Source organism: Lissotriton helveticus, chromosome 10, assembly GCF_964261635.1.
Source record: "Lissotriton helveticus chromosome 10, aLisHel1.1, whole genome shotgun sequence".
NCBI classification, from domain to species: Eukaryota; Metazoa; Chordata; class Amphibia; order Caudata; family Salamandridae; genus Lissotriton; species Lissotriton helveticus.
Window position 1 is genome coordinate 575154645 of NC_136071.1, and position 22232 is coordinate 575176876.

The window sequence follows — 22232 nt, forward strand, 5'->3', positions numbered from 1 at the left end:
AGTCAGAAAACCAGCAAAACACCAGGCAAAAAGTTGGGGGCAACCATAGTCAGGGATCTACCTTCCTACACACCCCTATTGCCTGAGCGACGAAAAGTGCTCCCACGAAACTGTTGGGATTGGAGAGCTCCCATGGACTTGGCAGTCTCGGTGTCTTTTTTATTTTTTCCAAGGTGGTATCCACCTCAGGACCAAATAATCTGTCATGGTTAACTGGCTGGTTGAGGATGCTAGTTTGGATCTCAGGCTTAAATCCAGAGATTCTGAGCCATGCCGGTCATCTTAACATCACACTGGTGTTAATTGCCCTGGCTGCAGTATCGGCAACGTCCAGTGCACACTTTATGGAAGCGTTGGAGATGAGCTTCCTGTGAGAAGTTGGCCTGATATATGATGTTCACTAGTTCTAGTGACCACCTTGTATCAGTCCAAACAACCCTTATGGTGATTGGTTGTAAGTCAACCTTTATAGACCAGCTATCCTAATGGTAGCATGGACAAAGCAGTCTTAGGCTAAACTCTTTTGGCATGTGAAGCCAGCTGTTTTACCACAATATAACCCCTTGAATACCAGATGAAAGGACACCACACAGGTTGTTATGAAAATAAACAATATATTTATTAATAACAACACCTCTGAACTCTTTATGAGATCAGAGGGCTAAGCACATGACAATACTATGAAAGAAATAAGAGTTTGCACAATATTTACACGTGTGCCTTAGGGGCACGACAAACCATATACTAAGAACAATGGAATGCGAGGAAGGAAAGTACTGTAAGGAGATCCAGAGGCTGGAGGATCGCTGGGACTACGCTACGAACTAGGTAAGTACGGAGCAGGAGGCCCACGGGACTCACGTGCAGAGTGGAAACTCTCACGCGGGATGCGTACCAACGTCTATGGATGCTACAGTTTACAAAGTTACGGATTCCGGACAAACCCGGCTGGATGGAGGGAAAACAACAGTGGACCTGGACACTAGGATAGTGAACACTGACTTCAGCACTTAGAAGCTTTAGTTACCTAACCCACAGGCTGCGGGTGAATAGGGCTGAAGTAGTGTCGGGTTTGCTGCGTTGATCCCGGTGATGCCTGAAACAAGGAGTTGCTGGCAGGCAGCCAGATGGAGGAGTCCGGTGGTTCCAAGGATGGAACTGGAAGGAAGGAGTCCTGAAGGGGAAGGGGACAGAGTCTCGGTCACTAGTCAGTGACGGTGCTGGAACCAGGAGGGAACCAGATGCTGTCGCCGCAGTCAGGTGAAGGACGGGACACTTCTCTCTGTAGCTGCGCGGACCAGGAGCTGTTCTCGACGACCAGGCTGGAGGCACGAGCTGTCCCACGTAGTCTGCTGCTGTTGGCGGTGTTGGATCGTCGATCTGGTCAACAGGCCTTGGCAAGTGCAAGCCACGCGGTGGAACAAAGATGGCGTCTGGTGCGGACCAGGAGGGTCCGGGGTGCTTCTCTTTCACAAGGAAGCAAGGGCCAGTCTGGGGGACCAGACTATCAGTGTTGAAATCTTCGGGTCATTGTCTCAGAGGTCACAAGCCAGCCGGCAAGTGACCAGACAACAGGAAAAGCAGCAACCAGGCAAAAGGGCCCCACGCAGATCTCGTGGAGGCTGGGGGGCTGGTCTTTGATGCAGGTGCTGTGTCGGTGTGGGGCTTCTCAGTCCCCAATGCACTTACTCGAGGGTCACTCGGGGGTCGTGCTGGAAGCGCTGTGCAGGTTTCTTCAAGATGGCCGTCTCCACGTTGCTCGTCGCACCCACAGGTCCCAGCTGTGCTGTGGATGTGGGTAGAGGTCAGAGGGGTCTGGAGGTCCGGGTCTCGTTGAGCTGGGTCGTCGGATTCCGGGAAGGAAGGACTTGCAGCAAACCGCACAGGAGCTTGATGGTGCCTGCGAAGCAGGATGCTCACTCCCTGACCATAGGGGAGATTCTTCAGTCTTCTGATGTCCAGGAGGTCGAAAGTCAAGAGTTCTTCGTGGAAGTTGTCAAGATTAATCTAACTGGGAATTGGACCAGCTCCTACCTTTATTCAGCTAAAGGGGGCTACACTACGACTAGGTCACTCCTCTGGGTGGGACCAGGAAGGGGGGTGGTTACACCCCCTTATCCTTTGTCCAGTTTCCCGCCAGAGCTGGGGCTGGAGTGCCCCAGCAACTGGTTGGAACCGGTGTATGCACAGGGCACCTTGTGTGCCCCAGGCATGTCTCATTCCTTTCAGCCTTGGCCTACCTAATACACAAAATCCTGTCTGGGGTGGTGCTAGCACCTCCCAAGGCAGGAAACCCTTTGTCTGAGCTTCCCTCGCTGGAAGGACTCCCAGCAGCAGGAGGTCAGACTTGTGTCTGTGGTGGCAGCATCCATCTTGTGATGCTGAGGCTCGAGTTAACTTTAACCGGGGTTCACAGTTACATACATGTGTCCCTCTAGAAGGGTGGAATGCTACCCCCGTCGCCAGAATTGGCGAGGGGGTAGTATTCCAATTCGTATGACACCTTACTCGACATGTTTCGATAATGTTATACCAGAGTTAGCATTTAACCGCGAGGTTGATAATGCACTTAAGAGTATATGGTATAGCGTTATCATGGAACAGCTATTAGGACTTGGTTCCGCAAGCTGCAAATGGGCTCAGCTCATGCCAGAGCACCATCTCACATAATTCCAAGCACTCTGCCTTCAGGATTGATAAGGCCTTCCATAGGAGTGACTGATAGGAATATATGTGTCCATTTTTAGGGTTAGTGTGAGAAGTTGGCCTGATGTGCAGTGTTCACTATTCTAGTGATCACTATATATCAGTCCAAACAACCCTTATTGATGATTGGTTGTAAGTCAACCTTATAGACCAGCTATCCTAGTAGCATGGATACGAGCAGTCTAAGGCTAAGACTCTAGAGGGCGTGTTAAGCCAGCTGTTTTACCATCACATTACCCCTTGAACACCCAGTGAAAGGACACCACACAAGTGTTATGAAAATAAACAATGTATTTATTAGAATCACAACAACCCTGTACTCTTTATGAGGACAGGGTGCTAAGCACACAACAAAACTCTTATGAAAATACTTAAGTTAGCACGTTATACACAAATGCCCGAGGGGCATGAAAAACCATATACTTTAAAAGTGGAATGCGAAATTACTAGCAGGTAAGTACAGTACTAATAGGCTTTGGAATCGCTAGGACTTGACTAGGGAATCGTTAGATTACTTCTAGGAGACCTAGGGGACTCGGGTGCAGAGTGTGCACTCTCACGCGGGATGCGGGACAAAGTCTATGGAGGCTAGTAAAGGCAAAGTTAGTGTTCACGGGCGAACCCGACCTGGTAGGAAGAAAACGACAGTGGATCCTGACCCTTGGATAGTGAGGCTATGCTGGGACACCGAAGTGCCGAAGTTACCTAGCCCAGGGGCTGCAGCTGCATAGGTCCGAAAAGACGTCGGGAATCTCGTTGCCGGACCAGGAGCCTGGAAGAAGGAAGTTGCTGGCAGGCGACCAGTGAAGAAAAGTTCGATGGATCCAAGCCTGGATCAAGGAAGAAGAAAACCTGAAAGCAGAGGGGACCAAGTTCTTGAATCACTAGCCAGTGATTAAGTGGGCACCAGGATGGCACCGGGCGAAGTCACCGCAGTCAGGTGAGTGGGCGCTGCTGGGCTCTGCAGTCTCTCGGACCAGGAGGCGTTGTCGGCGACCAGGATGGAGGTGCGAGCTGTCCCACGAAGGTTCTTGCTGTCGACGTCGCTGGACCCAGGATTGGGCAACAAGTCTTGGCAAATGCAAGGCCCACGCGGTGGACCTAAAATGGCGTCTTAGTTGGACCAGGAGGGTCCAGGGTACTTCTCCGATTGAGGGAAGCAAGGGCCAGTCTGGAGCAACCAGACCAGCAGCAGTGTTGTCGTCGGGCGTCGTTCGGAAGGCCACAAGCCAGCGGGCTAGTAGCCAAACAACGCGGTGAGCAGCAAAAAGCAGAAGGGCCCCACGCCGATCGTGGAGATGCTGGGGGGCTGCTCTTCGGTGCTGGAGCTGCTCAGGGTCGGGGCTTCTCTTACCCCAAAGCACTCAGTCGAGGGTCCCTCGGGAGTCGTGCTGGGCAAGCGTCGTGCAGTCTTGAAGATGGCCGGTCCCTCGAAGTCTCGTCACACCCACGAATCTCAGCGTGACTGATGATGTAGGTAGAGGTCAGAGGTGCCAGGGAAGCCGGTTCTCGTCGAGCTGGGCAGTCTTGATCCGGAGGAGAGACTTGCAGCAGACCGCAGTATTCTTAAGATGGTGCCTGCGGATGCAGGGTGACTACTCCTTAGTCACAAGGGAGAAATCTTAGGAAGAAGTCTTGAGTTCCTTTCGTGGAAAGTAGTTTCAGGATTCAAAGATGATCTGATTTGGAAGGGGGCCAGTCTCTACCTTTATCTTGGAAAAGGGGGCTGGCACGCGACTAAGTCCTGCCCTAGGGGTGGGACCAGGAGGGGGGTGGTTACACCCACTTCCTTGGCGGGCTTTTCCCCAGCACAGGGTCTGGAATGTCCCTGGAACTGGTTTAAGCCAGCCTATGCACAGTGAGCACCGGGGTGCCACGTGCAGTCACCTTCCTCTGAGGCCTTGCCTACCTGGAATACACAAAACCCTGTCTGGGACGGTGCTGGCACCGCCCCTGGCAGGAAACCCTTTGTCCTTATCTCCTGCTCTGGGAGGACTCTCAGCAGCAGGAGGGCAGACTTGTGTCTCGGTGGCAGCATCCATTTTGTGGAGCTGAGGCTATGTCTGACTTTAACCGGGGTTACAGGTTACATACATGTCGTGTCCCTCTAGAAGGGTGGAATGCTAACCCCGTCGCCAGAATTGGCGAGGGGTTAGTATTCCAATTCGTATGACACCTTACTCGACATGTTTTGATAAAGCGATACCAGAGTTGGCATATAACCGCGAGGATTATAATGCACTTAAGAGTATATGGTATGCGATATCATGGAAACGGCTAAGGGATGGATCCCGAAAGCCGCAGACAGGCTCAGCTCATGCCAGAGCACCATCTCACACGATTCCAAGCACTCTGCCTTCAGGATTGTTAAGGCCTGCCATAGGAGTGACTGATAGGAGATCTGTGTGTCCATTTTTAGGGTTAGATATAGGTATACTATATCTAAAGCAAAGGGTGATTACACCACCTTGCCCCAGCTGTCGTGCAGCCAGTTGTGTCAGATTTGGATGGCCAGCCAGGGGTGGCATAATACATGCTGCAGCCCCTGGTAGGCCCTGGGTACACCTATGCCCTGGGTACCTAAGGTACACTGTACAGGGACTGATAAGGTGACTCAGTATCCAATTTAGATATGTACCTAAGGTACATGGAATCCATTTTACAGAGAGAGCAGTAGGCCTGGGGTCCTGAATAGCAGGGCCCCAGGTCAACTAAGTCAGAAAACCACCAGGCAAAAAGTTGGGGGCAACCATAGTCAGGGATCTACCTTCCTACAGTTAGATATAGGGAACTATATCTAAAGCAAAGGGTGATTACACCACCTTGCCCCAGCTGTTGTGCAGCCAGTTGTGTCTGTTTTGGATGGCCAGCCAGGGGTGGCATAATACATGCTGCAGCCCCTGGTAGGCCCTGGGTACACCTATGCCCTGGATACCTAAGGTATACTGTACAGGGACTGATAGGGTGGCCCAGTACCAATTGGGAAATGCACCTAGGGTACATGGTTGTAATTTAGAGAGAGAACAGCTAAGCTGTGGGTCTGATTAGCAGGCCCACAGCCAGGGAAAGTCGTAAATCAGTGAAGCAAAAAGCAAAAATCTGGGGTGGCCATGGGATTGCAGACCCCACTCTCCTACACTTCCCTTCCTGGATAAGCATCTCGCCACGCCTCATTATATTGGTCTGGGAGATGTTGCAACAGGGTCTCTAGTGTATCGTAGTATGCCCTGTCGTAGCGCGCCAAGAGTGCCTGCGTGTTAGAGATACGCCATATATTGGCCGCCTAAGCTGCTACTCTTTCCCGATGCTTCTAGCACTTTGGACTCTTTGTCCGGGGGAGGAGCTTCACCAGTGGTTTGCGAATTCGCCCTCTTGCGGGCATTAGAAACGACCAGAGAGTCCAATGGCAACGGGCCTTTGATGTAAGTGGGATCGCCAGGTGCCGGTCGGTATTTCTTTTTAATTCTAGGGTTGACCACCCTTGCCCGTGTGGGCTCTTTGAAAATGTCCGCAGCATGTTTGCGGACCCCTTTCAGCATTGGGAGGGTTTTCACAGTCTTTTCAGCTGCTGAAAAAGTGTCAAAGAGGAAGTCCACCTCCACAGGGTCAGCATGGAGTTCAACGTCGTGGTTCTTAGCCACCCTTTCAATCAAGGCATTGAATGCCGCAGAATCCTCAGTGGGAGACGTTTTGATATTGTATATCTGAGGGTCGAGAGTGGGTTGCTGATCCCCCTGGTCACCTGTGTCCACCCATGCGTCCTGTTGTGCATCAGGATCAGCGTGGGTCGGGAAGCTGTATTCCTCATCTTGATCCCCAGCATCCTCGGCATCGGAATAAGTTGGCGAGGGCGTGGCAATTCTTTGAGTCCGAGGAGTCAATGGTTCGACCAAGACTGGTGCATCAGAAGCAGGCCTTTTGCGCTTCAAAGGAATAGTATACGACTCCAAAGGCGTCGTCGCCGTAATTTTTCGCTTTTAAAGCGTAAGCTTCCCAGTGTCGGCATCGATGAAACGTTCCGACTGTTCCTTCAGTAATGTTGGTCGATGCGTCAAGCCCCCAGCCGGGAGAGTAGGCGTCGACCCCACAGCGCTGTGCGTTTTCGCTTCGGGCGCCGCCCGTGGTGCGAAGGCCTTCGGTGCCACCTTCGGCGGCAACCTGAAGGAGTGGCGTAGATGACTTGGAGGTGTGGACCGATTGTTTCGGCGAGGAAGGCGTTTTGGGGTCTTCCGCCGAGGCCTTGTCCCTGATACGCTTGAGGGAGTCCGAGACCTGCTTCGTGAATGAAGCGAACGGTTTCGCCGATACGACAGACGACCTCGGTCCAGCAACGTGGGAAGACTCGATCGTCGATGACTTTGGCTGGTCGGTCCGAGGCGTGCCCGTGTTGGTGTCTTGGGCAACCACTTTAGGGGCAACAACCTTTGGCTCGATGCCCTTGCTGGTCTTCGGCTTGGCGCCCTTTGCGGCCTTTGGTGCCGCGCCCTCTCTCGGCTTCGGCTCGACGCCCTTGCTTGACGGAGTCTGGACGGCCTTTTTGGGCTTCAGCTCGACTCCTTTAGTCTGCTTCGGCTGGACGGATTTCACCGACTTTGCCGGGTCGACAGACTTCTTCGGCTTGGGCTGTCCCGACACCTCGGAGGACGAGGGTGTCGACGGTGGATCAGAAGGTATCGGTTTCGATTGCGCCTGAACCACTTTAGGTTGTTCGGATACCGAAGGTTTCACTTTCGGTTTCGATTTGTTTAATGGCGGCTCCGTCGAAGTGTCCGTAGCCGGGCCGGGAGGCGGGCCGTGGATTTTGGTAGAAGGTCTTGGGTAAGGCCGATAGGCGATCCCTCGACCTGAGCCTTTGTAAGTGTTCGAACGGGGCATAGCTGGTCCTCTGAGCTATCTTCCATGGCCCCATAGGCCTCATCGTCGACGACTTTATTCTACGGGTAGGTCTTCGACATCCACTTGAGGGTCGTAGTCGACTTCTTCCGCTGGAGGCGAAATCTGCAGCTGAACGTCGTGTTAGTCTGCTTCGTCGCTGTCTAAGATGTCCACCGGTGCTGGGGCCTACAGCCGGGCCTCCATGCGCACCACGCGCCGAAGCCGAATAGTTTTCTTCGAACGAAACCTGGAACAAGCCATACAGTTGGCTTCATCGTGGTCCGGCGACAGGCACTTGTTGCACACCGGGTGGACGTCGATGTGTGGGTACTTCGATCCGCACACGGGACACTTCTTGAACGGGCTCCGTTCCATGTCGCGTCGTCGAGGGTCTTTCTGCGTCGACTGGGCCTCGAGCTCCAAAGAGTTACGCGACTCCCTGGATGTTGAACTCGGAAGGCGAGTCCGAACAGAACCGGGCACCGAACGTAAACAATACCGACGATAAAGAGAGAAAAAGGCCTTTTGGCCTCGAGAATTATGTCGATTCCGAACTGAGAGAACCAAAGTACATCCGAACCCAATGGCGGAAAAAAACAATCTGGGGATGGAGTCGATGCCCATGCGCACTGTAGTCCAGGGGAGGAGCCACCTATCCCGTGATACTTCGAAGACTCTTCCAGGACAACAATGTGCAATCATCCGGACCCAACACTAGGCGGCGATCTATGCTATAGATATGAATTCAGCAGCTCACATGCCTCGAACCTGTCTGTTACTTACCTTTTCGTAAATTGTTCTGTCCATTGACTTTGTTCCGCATCTCGCGTGTGAGTTCACACTCTGCACACGCGTCCCGTGGGCCTCCTGCTACTTACCTAAGGTTAGGGTAGTGTAGTCCCAGCGATCCTACAGCCTCTGGGCATCTTCATTTCCTCTATCGATTTCCTTTTACCATTTACTTAGTATATGGTTTGTTGTGCCCCTAGGGCACCATTGTAATTTGTGCAACTTACTGTATTTTTCTTAAGAGTCTTGTCATGTGCTTAGCCCTCTGACCTCATAAAGAGTTCAGAGGTGTTTTGTTATTAATATATTGTTTATTTTCATAACAACCTGTGTGGTGTCCTTTCATCTGGTATTCAAGGGGTTATATGTGGTAAAACAGCTGGCTTCACATGCCAAAAGAGTTTAGCCTAAGCCTGCTCTGTCCATGCTACCATTAGGATAGCTGGTCTATAAGGTTGACTTACAACCAATCACCATAAGGGTTGTTTGGACTGATACAAGGTGATCACTGGAACTAGTGAGCATCATATATCAGGCCAACTTCTCACAGCCACCTGTTGGGCTCGGATGATTGCATGTTGTTGTCGTCTTGGAAGAAGTCTTTTGTAGTCACGAGATGGGTGACTCCTCCCTTGGACGATAGTGCGCATGGGCATCGGCTCCATCCTTAGATTGTTTTTCGCCATGATGGGAAATGATGGAGTTAGTAGAAGTAAAGAAAAAGAGGTCCATGCGTGTGCATCTAGGTAAGATAAAACTGGAACAGATACAAGTCCCGGGGAGGAGGGAGGGCGTGAAGTGATCTGCAGCTCTACATGCCAAGAACAGATGCATACTGGTAAGTAGCATTTTCCGTTTGAGGCATATGAGCTGCAGATACTACACTTTTGCTCGATTGTGCAGTAGTGTCTCCCCTAGCGGTGGTCACCTGTATCTGTTGCAGTTGTTTGAAAAGGAATTTTAAGGCCAGCTTGGTCTACTGCAGCTTGCTGCTTGGCTTGCACATCAACACAGTAGTGATAGTGAAGGTGTGTGTTGCAGACCATGTTGCTGCCTTGCATATGTATTTTAGGGGGATGTTCCCTAAGAAAGCCATAGAGGCTCCTAGCTTGCGTGTGGAGTGCGCTTTAGGAAGGACTGTTAATGTACATTTTGCTTTCGGATAGCATACTTGTATACATTTTAAAATCCACCTTGCAATTCCACCCTTAGAGATGGGGTTGCATTTATGAGGTGGAGAGAAGATACAAACAATTGTTTTGTTTTTCGAAAAGATTTAGTCCTATCTATGTAGTAGAGAAGAGCTCTTAACATCTATTGTGTGTAGAGCTCTTTCTACTACAGAGTCAGTGTTTTGGAAAAACATAGGTAAATCTACAGATTGGTTTAAAGGAAAAGGAGTCATGACTTTTGGAAGGAATTTAGGATTAGTTCTTCGAACCACTGTTACGATGCAGTTGTAAAAATGGTTCTTGTATTGTGAAAGCTTGTATCTCACTTAATCTTCTAAGAGAGGTAATAGCAATGAGGAACGCTGTTTTCCATGTGAGGAATTGGTTTACGTTTGTGTAAAGGTTCAAAAGGCGGTCCCATGAGCCTTGTAAGAACCACATTTAGGTTCCACACTGGAGAAGGTGGTAACCTGGGTGGAAAGATTCTTGTTAGTCTATATATATTAAAAACAAATGTCTGTCTGTCCTTTATGAATTACTACACCATTCATCCGATCGCCTTGAAACTTTGGGATGTTGTGGAGTACACTCCTGCGAAGGTTTCTGGCATAATTTTTTTTACATTATCGGCCCCCCAGGGCCTTCAATCTTTCGACTACTGATGTACGCACAAGACGGAAAAACAAAAAATCGTGTATCCACAAGCATTCGAATAAATAAATAGAATTAAAGCACAAGTAACTTACCTTCGGTAGTGATATATCTGTAAGAAACAGTAGTTAGTATTAGATTCCTTACCTTAGAATATCCCCAGACGTCAGACTGGATCCGGAAAATTTTGCGTAGCAGTACCCATGCGCGTCGGTAGGCGTCGTCTGCGGCTCCGCGTACGTCGTTTGCGCCGGGATGACGTCGCCGGAGTACTTAGACGCGCCCCTCGCGCGTGGACGTCAGTTCTTATACACAGCTTTTCCGCGCCAGAAACGCAGAGCAATGATAAAAACCAACACTGGTGCCATGAAAACTAGGGCCCTGAAAGGGGATGACCTTAACCCTAGATATCAGTTCGCAGAACGGAGAGGATGGGTGGGGCAGTAAGGAATCTAATACTAACTACTGTTTCTTACAGATATATCGTTACCGAAGGTAAGTAACTTGTGCATCTGAAAGAAACAGGTTAGTATTAGATTCCTTACCTTAGGATAGATACCCCAGCAATACCAACCCCGGTGGTGGGTCTGCGAACCAATGATCACACCAAAAAGTCCTGGAGAACGGAACGGCTGAAAAAGCCATCTCTCCGGACTTGGCTGTCCAGGCAGTAGTGTCTTGCGAACGTGTGCAGCGAGGCCCACATAGCTGCCTGACAGATGTCCTGCAAGGGGACTCCCCAACCCAGGGCAGTAGTACCTGCCGTGGCCCGAGTGGAATGGGCACGTAGCCCCACAGGAGGCTCCTTTTTAACCAGAGAGTAACAAGCCTTGATGCACAAGACGACCCATCGAGAAATGGTCCTTTTGTGCACCGCCCGTCCCTTCTTAGCACCCATGTAACCAACAAAGAGTTGGTCATCCACCCGGTACTGGCGTGTGCGTTCCAGATAATATGAGAGCGCACGTTTTGGGTCCAGACGCTGGAGCTTTTCTTCCTCTTTCGAGGGATGCGGAGGCGGAAAGAAGGTGGGCAAGGTGATGGACTGCCCGATGTGAAAGGCCGTAACCACCTTGGGCAGGAAAGAAGGACGTGTTCTTAAAACAACTTTGTCCGGATGGACAGAAAGGAAGGGAGGTTGAGAAGAGCCTGGAGCTCACTCACTCTCCTGGCAGAGGTGATGGCATCCAAGAATGCAGTCTTAAGAGTAAGGAGACGAAGAGGACAGTTATGAAGTGGTTCGAAGGAAGCGCACATCAGATAAGTCAGAACAAGGTTCAAGTCCCACTGAGGCATCACGAAAGGAACTGGAGGAAACATATGAGTGATGCCCTTCAAAAACCTATTTACAACCGGGGACTTGAACAAAGAGGGCTGATCAGGGAGCCTTAAGAAGGCGGAAATGGCAGAGAGGTAGCCCTTTAGAGTGCCCAGAGCAGAGCCCTGTTGGGCAAGAGAAAGAAGAAAGAGGAGAACCTCTGAAAGAGGGGCAGAAAGGGGATCCACAGCCTTTACTGTGCACCATGCCACAAATTTGTTCCACCTGCAGGTGTATACCGTTTTGTGGAGGGACGCCTGGCTGCTAGAATCACATTACAGACTACGGGAGGCAAGTCAAAAGGCCTCAACTGCCGCCGCTCAATCTCCACGCATGTAAGTGGAGACTGGACAGGCTCGGGTAGAGGACCGTCCCCTGCTGCTGCGACAGAAGGTCCTCCTGAAGAGGCAGACAAATGGGGGGCTCGATTGACATGCTGAGTAGCTCGGGATACCAGTATCTTCGTGCCCAGTCCGGAGCCACAAGGATGACTTGGGCCTGGTCGCGCCTGATCTTCAGCACTCTGGGCAGAGGTGGTATAGGCGGAACGGCGTACAACAGACCGCAACTCCACTCGTGACGTAAAGCGTCTCAGAGCGAGTGCCGCCTTGGAAATTCCAAAGCGCAGAACTAATGACATTGCGCGGTCGTTTCTGTGGCGAATATATCTAACCAAAGCTCTCCCCACTGCTGAAAGAGGCCTTGCGCCACGTCGGAGTACAGTCGCCATTCGTGATCCATCATGCACCGACGGCGGAGTTTGTCCGCCCTTGCGTTCAGGGAACCTGCCAGGTGTTGAACCACCAGGGTCACGCCCTGATGTTCCAGCCAATGCCAGAGGCGCAGAGCCTCCTGGCAAAGGGTCCACGACCCCACCCACCCTGTTTGTTGCAGTACCACATGGCGGTGGTGTTGTCCGTGAACAACTGCACTACACTCCCCCGGACAAAGGGGAGGAATGCCTTGAGTGGAAGCCGGATCGCCTGCAGCTCCAGAATGTTGATGTGGAACCGGGACTCCTCCGGAGACCAGAAGCCTCTGATCTCCGCCTCTCCCATGTGGCCACCCAGCCCTGGAGGGACGCGTCCGTCACAACTACGTGCTCCGGGTGGGGTTGGGAGAGGGATCTGACACTGACCCAATCGCGGTCCGTGAACCACCACTGCAACTGTCTTGCAGTGCCTTCTGAGATCAAGACATGGTCGGACAAGTTACCATGATGATGGGCCCACTGAAACTTCAGGTCCCACTGCAGAGCACGCATCCGCCACCTGGCGTGATGCACCAGAAGGATGCAGGAGGCCATCAGTCCCAGAAGCCGCAGCGTCAACCTGACCAAGACTCGGGATAAAGGCTGAAAGATCGGACTCGGAGCCTGAATATCCTGAACCCGCTGTTTGGGAGGATAAACCCGAAACTACGCCTCGTCTAGAACCGCTCCAATGAAGAGGAGCTTCTGAGAGGGACACAGGTGCGACTTCGGCACATTGATGGAGAACACCAGCAGGTGCAGGAGGTCGGCTGTAGTCTGGAGGTGGCTGACGACAGTCTGAGGCGAGCCCGCCTTCAACAACCAGTCGTCGAGGTAGGGGGAAGACTGAAACCCCTAACCTGCGCAGATGAGCTGCGACCACCGCCATCACTTTCGTGAACACCCGTGGGGCGCTGGTAAGGCCGAAGGGGAGCACGGTAAACTGAAAGTGCTCGTGGACTACCGTGAATCGCAGGTAGCGCCGGTGGGCCGGCAGGACGGGATGTGGAAATAGGCGTCCAACGCTACCATCCAGTCTCCTGGTTCTAGGGCAGCTAAGACCTGAGCCAAAGTCAGCACCTTGAACTTCTCCTTCCGGAGGTAGCCGTTTACATTCCGGAGGTCCAAGATAGGGCCCTTCTTGGGAACCAGAAAGTAGTGGGAGTAACAACCACACCTTACTTCTGGCCCAGGAACGCACTCGATGGCCCCCTTGCCAAGAGGGCCGTAACTTCCTCTTGCAGAAGTTGCAAGTGATCCCCCGACACGCGGTGGTACTGCGATGGCATGGCTGGAGGGATCACCTCGAAGGGGAGGGAGTAGCCCCATTGGGCGATTTGCAGCACCCACCTGTCCGATGTGATGGAGCACCAGTGGAGTAGGTGATGGCGAACCCTGCCCCCCACTGGCGTCAAATGGGCCTGAAGCTCAGACTAGGAAGGCTTTGAGGAGGATGCTGTGGGGGTGGATGTGGACTGGCCGCGCCGTTGTCTCCTGTCACCGCCGCGACGGTAACCACGTCCGCCACCGCGCTGAATGTGAGTCTGCGGCCCGTGGCTGGCAGGACATGTGGGAGCACCCCTTCCGTGGCCCCGAAAGGAGCGCTGGGCAGAAGATTGCTGGTGCAGGGCCGACAGGCCCAAGGACTTGGCCGTAGCCCTGGAGTCCTTAAAGCGTTCCAGCGCATGATCTGCCTTGCCACCTAAGAGGTGGCTGCCATCGAGTGGCATGTCCATAAGGGTGTTTTGGACATCGGCCGAAAAGTTGGCGGACATCAGCCAGGCGTGAAGGCGAACCGCCACAGACGTGGAAATCGCTCTTCCTAGCGAGTCCGTGGTATCCAGTCCACATCTGATGAGTACCGCGCTGCGTCTCTTCCCTCTCCAAGGGCTCGCTCCGGGCACTCAGGCAGCACGCCCGCAACCGTATCCCACAGAGTGGGTGTAACGGCCCAAGAGGCACACGGTGTTGACTGACCGCAACCCCAAACTAAGGGAGGAGAACATCATCTTTCCGAACTGTTCATACCTCTTGGATTCCCGATCTTGTGGTGCCGTCGGGAATGCGGATTGTGAGGTAGAGGCCTGGATAACCAGACTCTCGGGGTGGGGTGGGTGGACAAGAAACAAGGGTAGCCCGGGGCTGGGCGATGGCGCCTAGCGACGTTCCTATCTACAGGAGGAACTGTAGCAGGCACCCGGTGCCCAACAGGACGTATGTGAGAGCCTCATTAAACGGCAGTAAAGGCTCCGAGGAGCTTACCTGCGGTTTAAGGACCTCTGTGAGGAGGTTGGACCTCACTGTTGCGACATGGAGCTCAAGAGCCAAGGCCTTGGCTGCCCTAATCAGCACCACACTATAAGCTGCCCCCTCCTCCGTAGCCACGGTATGAGGGGAGACAAAACCATTGTCTGGGGAGGTATCCAGGCCACTGGCTTCCCCTAGTTCCTGTGTCCAGTCCTCATATGACTGGCACTCACGTGCCCGGGGGTCCTCAGACCCCGACCCCCCCCCCCCCCCCCCGTCTCCCTCGTCATCCATGTCCTGAAATTCAGGGATAAAGGATGGACCCAGATCCTCGAAGAATTCCTCTTTGGCCGGCGCCGAATGCGGCGTCGAGTGACGCCGCTTCGACGCCGGATCCGGACTGAGGGTTGGACCAGGGACGGCGTCGTCCGAGGATGGCGCCAGGGGTGACACCCTAGGGGTAGAGGCCGGATCCGGACCTGGTGGGACCTTGCGGCGCCGGGACCGAAGTAGCCGACGGCGCCAGGACCGAAGCACCCGGCCCGCTAGGGCTCCGGTCGGGTCCGCTGGGCCCGAAGGCGCCACGGAACCCAACGGAGGAGAGAGCGACCTCATGGCCATGAGGAAGGCGTCGATCTCTGGCGCCGTGTTCTGCCCAGAGACCGGCGGGTATGGAGCAGGCTGGGACGCCTGCGGCTCCGGTGTCACCCGGACCCCCGGCCGCGTCGCGCGAGCACAGAGCGATTTCGCCTCTTCGACTTCTTGTGCCTCTTACCTGAGGACTTGGAGCCCGATGAATGGTGTAGACTCGTCGAGCTGTGATGATTCCGGCCCAGCGACCTCCTTCCGGACCGGGCCCTCGAGCGGCGCAGGGCCGACTGCCGGAGCTCGAGGCGCTTACGGGACCACTCCTGCCTAGCCTTCAACGTCAAGGGCCGGCAGTCGGGGCACAACTTGTCATCGTGGTCGGGCCCTAGGCCATGTAGGCACCGGCGGTGGGGGTCGATAACCGACATCAGTCAGTTGCAGTCGGCACAGGGCTTGAACCAGGGCATCCCTACCGGCACCGATGTAGTTGCAGGACTCTAAACGGATCCAAAAAGGATTGAAAAAGCTTAGTCAAAAAGTGACTATAGGGTACCACTTTCTCCGGACCGGCGCTTGCTGGCGCGGAAAAAAGAAGAACTGACATCAGCGCGCGAGGGCGGTGTCTAAGTACTCCGGCGACGTCATCCCGGCGCCAACGCCGCAGACGAGGAGCGCAGGCAATGCTTACCGACGCGCAGGGGTACTGCTACGCAAAATTTTTCCAGATGCAGTCTGACGCAAGGGGATATTCTAAGGTAAGGAATCTAAAACTAACCTGTTTCTTTCAGATACAGCATTTATCCGATCGCCAGGAAACTTTGGGAAGTTGTGGAGTACACTCTCGCCAAGGTTTCTGGCATAATTTTTTTTAAATATCGGCCCCCAGGGCCCTCGATCTTTCGAATACTGATGTACGCACAAGACGGAAAAACAAAAAATCGTGTATCCACAAGCACTCTAATAAATACATAGAATTAAAAATAGCATTCATCCGATCACCAGGAAACTTTGGGAAGTTGTTGAGTGCACTCCCGCGAAGGTTTCTGGCATACACTTTTTTTTAAATAACGTCCCCCCCAGGGCCCTCAATCTTTCGAATGATGTACGCACCAGACATAAAAACAAAAAAATCAAGCACTCTAATAAATAAATAGAATTAAAACGACACTTTGAAATGTTTTCCATATTAAAATGAACAAGTTTCAATAAAAATGGCAATGTAAATTGAATGTTATCATAACGAGTTTCCTTGCATTTCCTTTCATCGGAGATCGCAGCAACGCGCGGAGGGTAAGCTAGTCCTTCCATAAATGCTTTAATTGCAGGTATTCTAAAAAGAGACAGATGTTGTCTGTTTTGTAAATATGCTGCAATTGCTGCAAGGTGCAGGCGTATGGATGAATATGCCAAGTTACACCTTTGTAAATGTAAAAGGTAGCAAATGATATTCTGGATAGAAGCGTCCAGGGGATCAATTTGGTTATTGTTGCAATAAATGGCAAATCTCTTCCATTTAGCAGCATAACAAGCTCTGGTAGTAGGTCTAATGGCCTCTAATGATTTTCATACAGTCTGGTGATAGGTTAAGATAACCAAACAGACTTCAGGAGCCAGATCGCCAGATTCAGTTGATTTGGGTCTGGATGTCAGATGTCTCCATGGTTCTGCGTTAGGATGGTTTTTCGTGCCCCTCTGGCATTTGTGTAAATTGTGCAACTTAAAGTATTTTCGTAAGAGTTTTGTATTGTGCTTAGCTCCCTGACTCATAAAGAGTTCAGGGTAGAACTGTTATTAATAAATATCCTATATTTTTATAACAACTTGTGTGGTGTCCTTTCACTTGGTGTTCAAGGGGTATATGTGATGGTAAAACAGCTGGCTTAACACGCCCTCTAGAGTTTAGCCTGAAGACTGCTCGTGTCCATGCTACTAGGATAGCTGGTCTGAAAGGTTGACTTAGAACCAATCATCAATAAGGGTTGTTTGGTATGATACACAGTGATCACTAGAATAGTGAGCACTATATATCAGGCCAACTTCTCACAAACATTGCTGTCCTTTCCAGGTTTTGGATTTAGATGGCGCTCTCTCTAACGGGCGTCTTCTGTACGGAGTCCATATCCCAGGTTTAGAGTATTCTCCCAGTCTTTTTGCTTGTTACCCTCAATTCTAGGTTTCTTCTTGGCCGACCATTATACTGTATGGAATCAGTTACGCCTGTGGACACTCTACACACATGAAGAGGTACATACCGGCTTAGAAACCTATTGGATTGCTACCCCTTGGGATAATACAGACCGTTTCAACCAATTGTGAATCCAGGCCCCCCAGTGAACCCTATGGGCTTTTCAACTGTGCTGCTACACCCTTGAAACCGCCTTGAAGTACCCGGCCAAGACGAAACCTAGAATTCAGGGTAACCAGCGAAAAGACTGGGAGAATACCCTAAACCTGGGATATGGTCTGCGTAGACTCCGTACAGAAGACGCCCGTTAAAGAGAGCCATCTAAATCCAAAACCTGGAAAGGACAGCAATGTTATTCTTTAAATCTATCATGACTAAATAAAGATACTCAGTCCCCCTCCCTGTGGTTCATCGTCGCCCTGACGAAGTTGTGGCCTGGTTGGGCCTGTACACCGAAACACGCATCAGCGCGGTTCCTGTGGGCAACAGGATTGTTTAATTCATCATCAATCCTTATGTTTGTTTATTGCTCAGCACCCCTTTGTTTAATGAATTGTATTACATCTCTATCAATTCATGTGATGGCGGCTATGTATTAGTGGGATTGCTCATGTCTGATATGTGAAAGAATGGTTGTTTGATTGTTTATAGAGTATGTGGAAGTGTGAGTATGAGAGTTCTCGGGTTGTTTGGGACTGTATATGTGGCATTGAACCATGTATGTTTTAACTGATATTTGAATGATGAACTTATATTTATTTGTATTTTGTAATACCAATACATGAGACTTTGAAATCATAAAAATAAATTATAAATTTGTATAAAACTTTTTATTTGGGTGGATTGTTCTGATATGTGGCTCTGAATGGTAGGTTTGGCTCCATTAATATTGTAGGATCCCTGTGTAGGACCTTACCTAAATTTCAAAGGCAGGGTTTTCTTGTTCTGATCGCTTTGGTACTTCTAAGGCTATCACAATTCATTCATTAATGGCTAGAGGGATACATTTCAACACAATGCACAAATAACACACATAATTAAATGCGTATACTTAAAAACAAAATCCAAACCTCATAGAGGATAAGATTTGTTCCTTGTGGAAATCCTGCTCTCTCACACATAACCAACAGCAGATCACCTAGCAGGGAAGAGAAAATAATGCATTTTAAAAAACAAACTTTTCTCAACCGCAAGTTATTATTCAAAATCAAATATCGTTTATGTATAGATGCTTACGTATTTTACAGGATATTGGAGTGTAGATATGTCCACAGTAATTTAAACTCCGGGTTTTTGGATCATACATCTTCAAAAACAACATCACATCATCTAGAAAACAGAAGACATACTTGGAATTGAAAGTGCCTGACAAGAAAAATTTACAAAAAAAACTAAAGCACAGATTCGATTCATTCTTTATTTACAGTTATCATAAGCACAGAGAAATTTGAATATCAAAGAGCAAATGCTAAGACGTGTTGTTTCAAGTGTTTAACAAATAGCTGGCCTTAACAACCCTAATGCACAAGTTACTTACCTTCAATAACGATATATCTGTAAGAAACAGTAGTTGATGTTAGATTCCTTACCTTAGAATATCCCCAGGCGTCAGGCTGGATCCGGAAAGTTTTTGTCAGCAGTACCCTTGCGAGTCTGTAGGCGTCGTCTGCAGGTCCGCGTCCGTTGGCGTTGTGCTTGCCGGGATGACGTTGAAGTACTTAGACGCCGCCCTCGTGCGCTGACGTCAGTTCTGTACATAGCTTTCCGTGCCAGGAACGCAGAGCCATGATAGAAACAGACACTGGTGCCATGAAACTAGGGCCCTCAGAGGGAGATACCTTAACCATAGATATCGGTTCGCACAACGGGGAGGATGGGTGGGGCGGTAAAGAATCTAACACCAACTACTGCTTCTTACAGATATATTGTTACCGAAGGTAAGTAACTTGTGCACCTGAAAGAAACAGATTAATGTTAGATTCCTTACCTTAGAAAAGATACCCCAGCAATACCAACCCCGGTGGTGGGTCTGCGATCCAAGATCACACCAGAAAGTCCTGGAGAACGGACCGGCTGAAAAGACATCAATCCGAACTTGGCTGTCCAGGCAGTAGTACCTAGCAAACATGTGCAGCACGTAGCTGCCTGACAGATGTCCTGCAAGGGGACTCCCCGACCCAGGGCAGTAGTAGCCGCCGTGGCCCGAGTGGAACATGTGCAGCACGTAGCTGCCTGACAGATGTCCTGCAAGGGGACTCCCCGACCCAGGGCAGTAGTAGCCGCCGTGGCCCAAGTGGAATGGGTGCATAACCCCACAGGAGGCTCTTTTTTCGCCAAGGAATAACAGACCTTGATTCACAACACGACCCACAAAGTTCGGGTTCATTTTTCTACACGAAGAGCAGCCGTCGACATCATGGTCCGAACTCAGGCACCAGATACAATCCTCGTGCGGGTCCGTGATAGACATCATCTTGCCGCGCTCTCTACAAGGCTTGAACCCGGTCTTCTTAGTCGACATCGCTAGAGACACAAAGAAGCAGGAAAATCGAGAAAACAGTAACAAAGTTACCAACAGCTACAGAGATTCCCCGAAACCGTTAGCGTCGGCGACGCGGAAAAAAGGGAACTGATGTCATCACGCCGGCTTGGGCCTATTATGGTGTCGGTAACGTCAGCGGAGTCGCGCGCGATGCCGCGCCTCTATGACGTCGTCGGCGCGAAGCTACAAAAAAAGAATTTCTGAATGTTGCTGACACAAGGGGCATATTCACAATGTGAGGAATCCACTGGCAGATGTATCTATCAGAAATGGTCCGCTTGTGCACCGCCCGTCCCTTCTTAGCGCCCACGTAACCAACAAAGAGCTAGTCATCCACCCGGAACTGGCGTGTGCGGTCTAGATAGGAGAGCGCACGTTTTGGTCCAGACGGTGGAGTCTTGCTTCCTCTTTCGAGGGATGCGGAGGTGGAAAGAAGGTGGGCAAGGTGATGGACTGCCAGATATGAAAGGCTGTGACTACCTTGGGCAGGAAAGAAGGACGAGTCCTCAGAACAACTTTGTCCTGATGGACAGAGAGGAAAGGAGGTTTAGGAGAAAGAGCCTGGAGCTCACTCACTCTCCTCGCAGAGGTGATGGCAACCAGGAATGCAGTTTTAAGAGTCAGAAGACGAAGAGGACAGTTATGAAGTGGCTCAAAGGGAGCGCACATTAGATAAGTCAGTACAAGGTTCAAGTCCCACTGAGGCATCACGAAAGCAATAGGTGGAAACGTGTGTGATGCCTTTCAAGTATCTATTTACAACAGGGGACTAGAAAAGAGAAGGATGATCAGGAAGCCTTAAGAAGGCTGAAATGGCAGAGAGGTAGCCTTCGATAGTACCCAGAGCACAGCCCTGCTAGGCAAGAGAAAGAAGAAAGAGGAGAACCTCTGAAAGGGGGGCAGAGTGTGGATCCACATCCTTTGCTGTGCACCATGCCACAAATGCGCTCCATCTGCAGGCGTATACCGATTTTGTGGAGGGACGCCTGGCTGCCAGAATCACATCACAGACTTCAGGAAGCAAGTCAAATGGCCTCAACTGTCACCGCTCAATCTCCACGCATGTAGGTGGAGACTGGACAGGCTCGGGTGGAGGACCGTCCCCTGCTGCTGCAACAGAAGGTCCTCCTGAAGAGGCAGACGAATCGGGGGATCGACTGACATGCTGAGTAGCTCAGGATACCAGTATCTTCGTGCCTAGTTCTTCAGCACTCAGGGCATAAGTGGTATCGGTGGAAAGGCGTACAACAGACCGCAGCTCCACTCGCGACGAAAAGCGTCGCCGAGCGAGTGCCGCCTTGGAAATTCCAACGCGCAGAACTGATGACATTGCGCATTCTCTTCAGTGGCGAATAGATCTAACCAAGGCTCTCCCCACTGCTGAAAGAGACCTTGCGCCACGTCCGAGTTCAGACGACATTCGCGATCCATCATGCACCGAAGGCTGAGTTCGTCCGCCCTGGCGTTCAGAGAACCTGCCAGGTGTTGAACCACCAGGGTAACGCCCTGATGTTCCAGCCATTGCCAGGAGGCGCAGAGCCTCCTGACACAGGGTCCACGACCCCACCCCACCCTGTTTGTTGGAGTACCACATAACAGTGGTGTTGCCCGTGAAAACCTGCACTACACTCCCCCTGACAGAGGGGAGGAATGCTTTCAGTGCAAGCCGGATCGCCCGCAGCTCCAGAAGGTTGATGTGGAGCCGGGACTCAGCCGGAGACCAGAGGTCTCTGATCTCCGCCTCTCCCCACTGCAGAGCCCGCATCCTCCACCGGGCGTGATGCACCAGAAGGATACAGGAGGCCATCAGCCCCAGAAGCCGCAGCATCAACCTGACCGAGACCCGGGATAAAGGCTGAAAGATCGGAATCAGAGCCTGAATATCCCGAACCCGCTGTTCGGGAGGATAAACCCGAAACCGCGCCTAGTCCAGAACCGCTCCGATGAAAAGGAACTTCTGAGAGGGACACAGGTGCGACTTGCACTTTGATGGAGAACCCCAGCGAGTGAAGGAGGTCGGCCGTAGTCTGGAGGTGGGAGACAACTGTTTGGAGTGAGCCCGCCTTCAACAACCAGTCGACGAGATAGGGGAAGATTGGAACCCCTGATCTGCGCAGATGAGCTGCGACCACCGCCATCACTTTCGTGAACACCAGAGGGGCGCTGGTAAGGTCGAAGGGGAGCACGGTACACTGAAAGTGCTCGTGGCCTACTGTGAACCGCAGGTAGCGCCGGCAGGACGGGGATGTGGATATATGCTTCCACAAGTCCAACTCTACCATCAGGTCTCCATGGTCTAGGGCAGCTAGGACCTGAGCTAAAGTCAGCATCTTGAAATTCTCCTTCCGGAGGAAGCCGTTGACGCTCCGGAGGTCCAAGATAGGGCATAGGCCTCCTTTGCCCTTCTT

General features: G+C 51.4%; 1 protein-coding gene across 4 annotated transcripts in view; it reads right to left on the reverse strand.

Moving 5' to 3' along the window:
* The window catches only part of USP7 (ubiquitin specific peptidase 7), a 1709027-nt gene that overhangs the window by 573746 nt on the left and 1113049 nt on the right, over nucleotides 1-22232 (reverse strand). For all 4 annotated transcript variants that reach the window (XM_078663105.1, XM_078663106.1, XM_078663108.1 and 1 more), the window contains 2 exons: nucleotides 18519-18611; nucleotides 18353-18420 (listed from right to left, as the gene is read on the reverse strand). In XM_078663105.1, the coding sequence (XP_078519231.1) occupies nucleotides 18353-18420; nucleotides 18519-18611 (161 nt within the window). The remainder of the gene's footprint in view (nucleotides 1-18352; nucleotides 18421-18518; nucleotides 18612-22232) is intronic.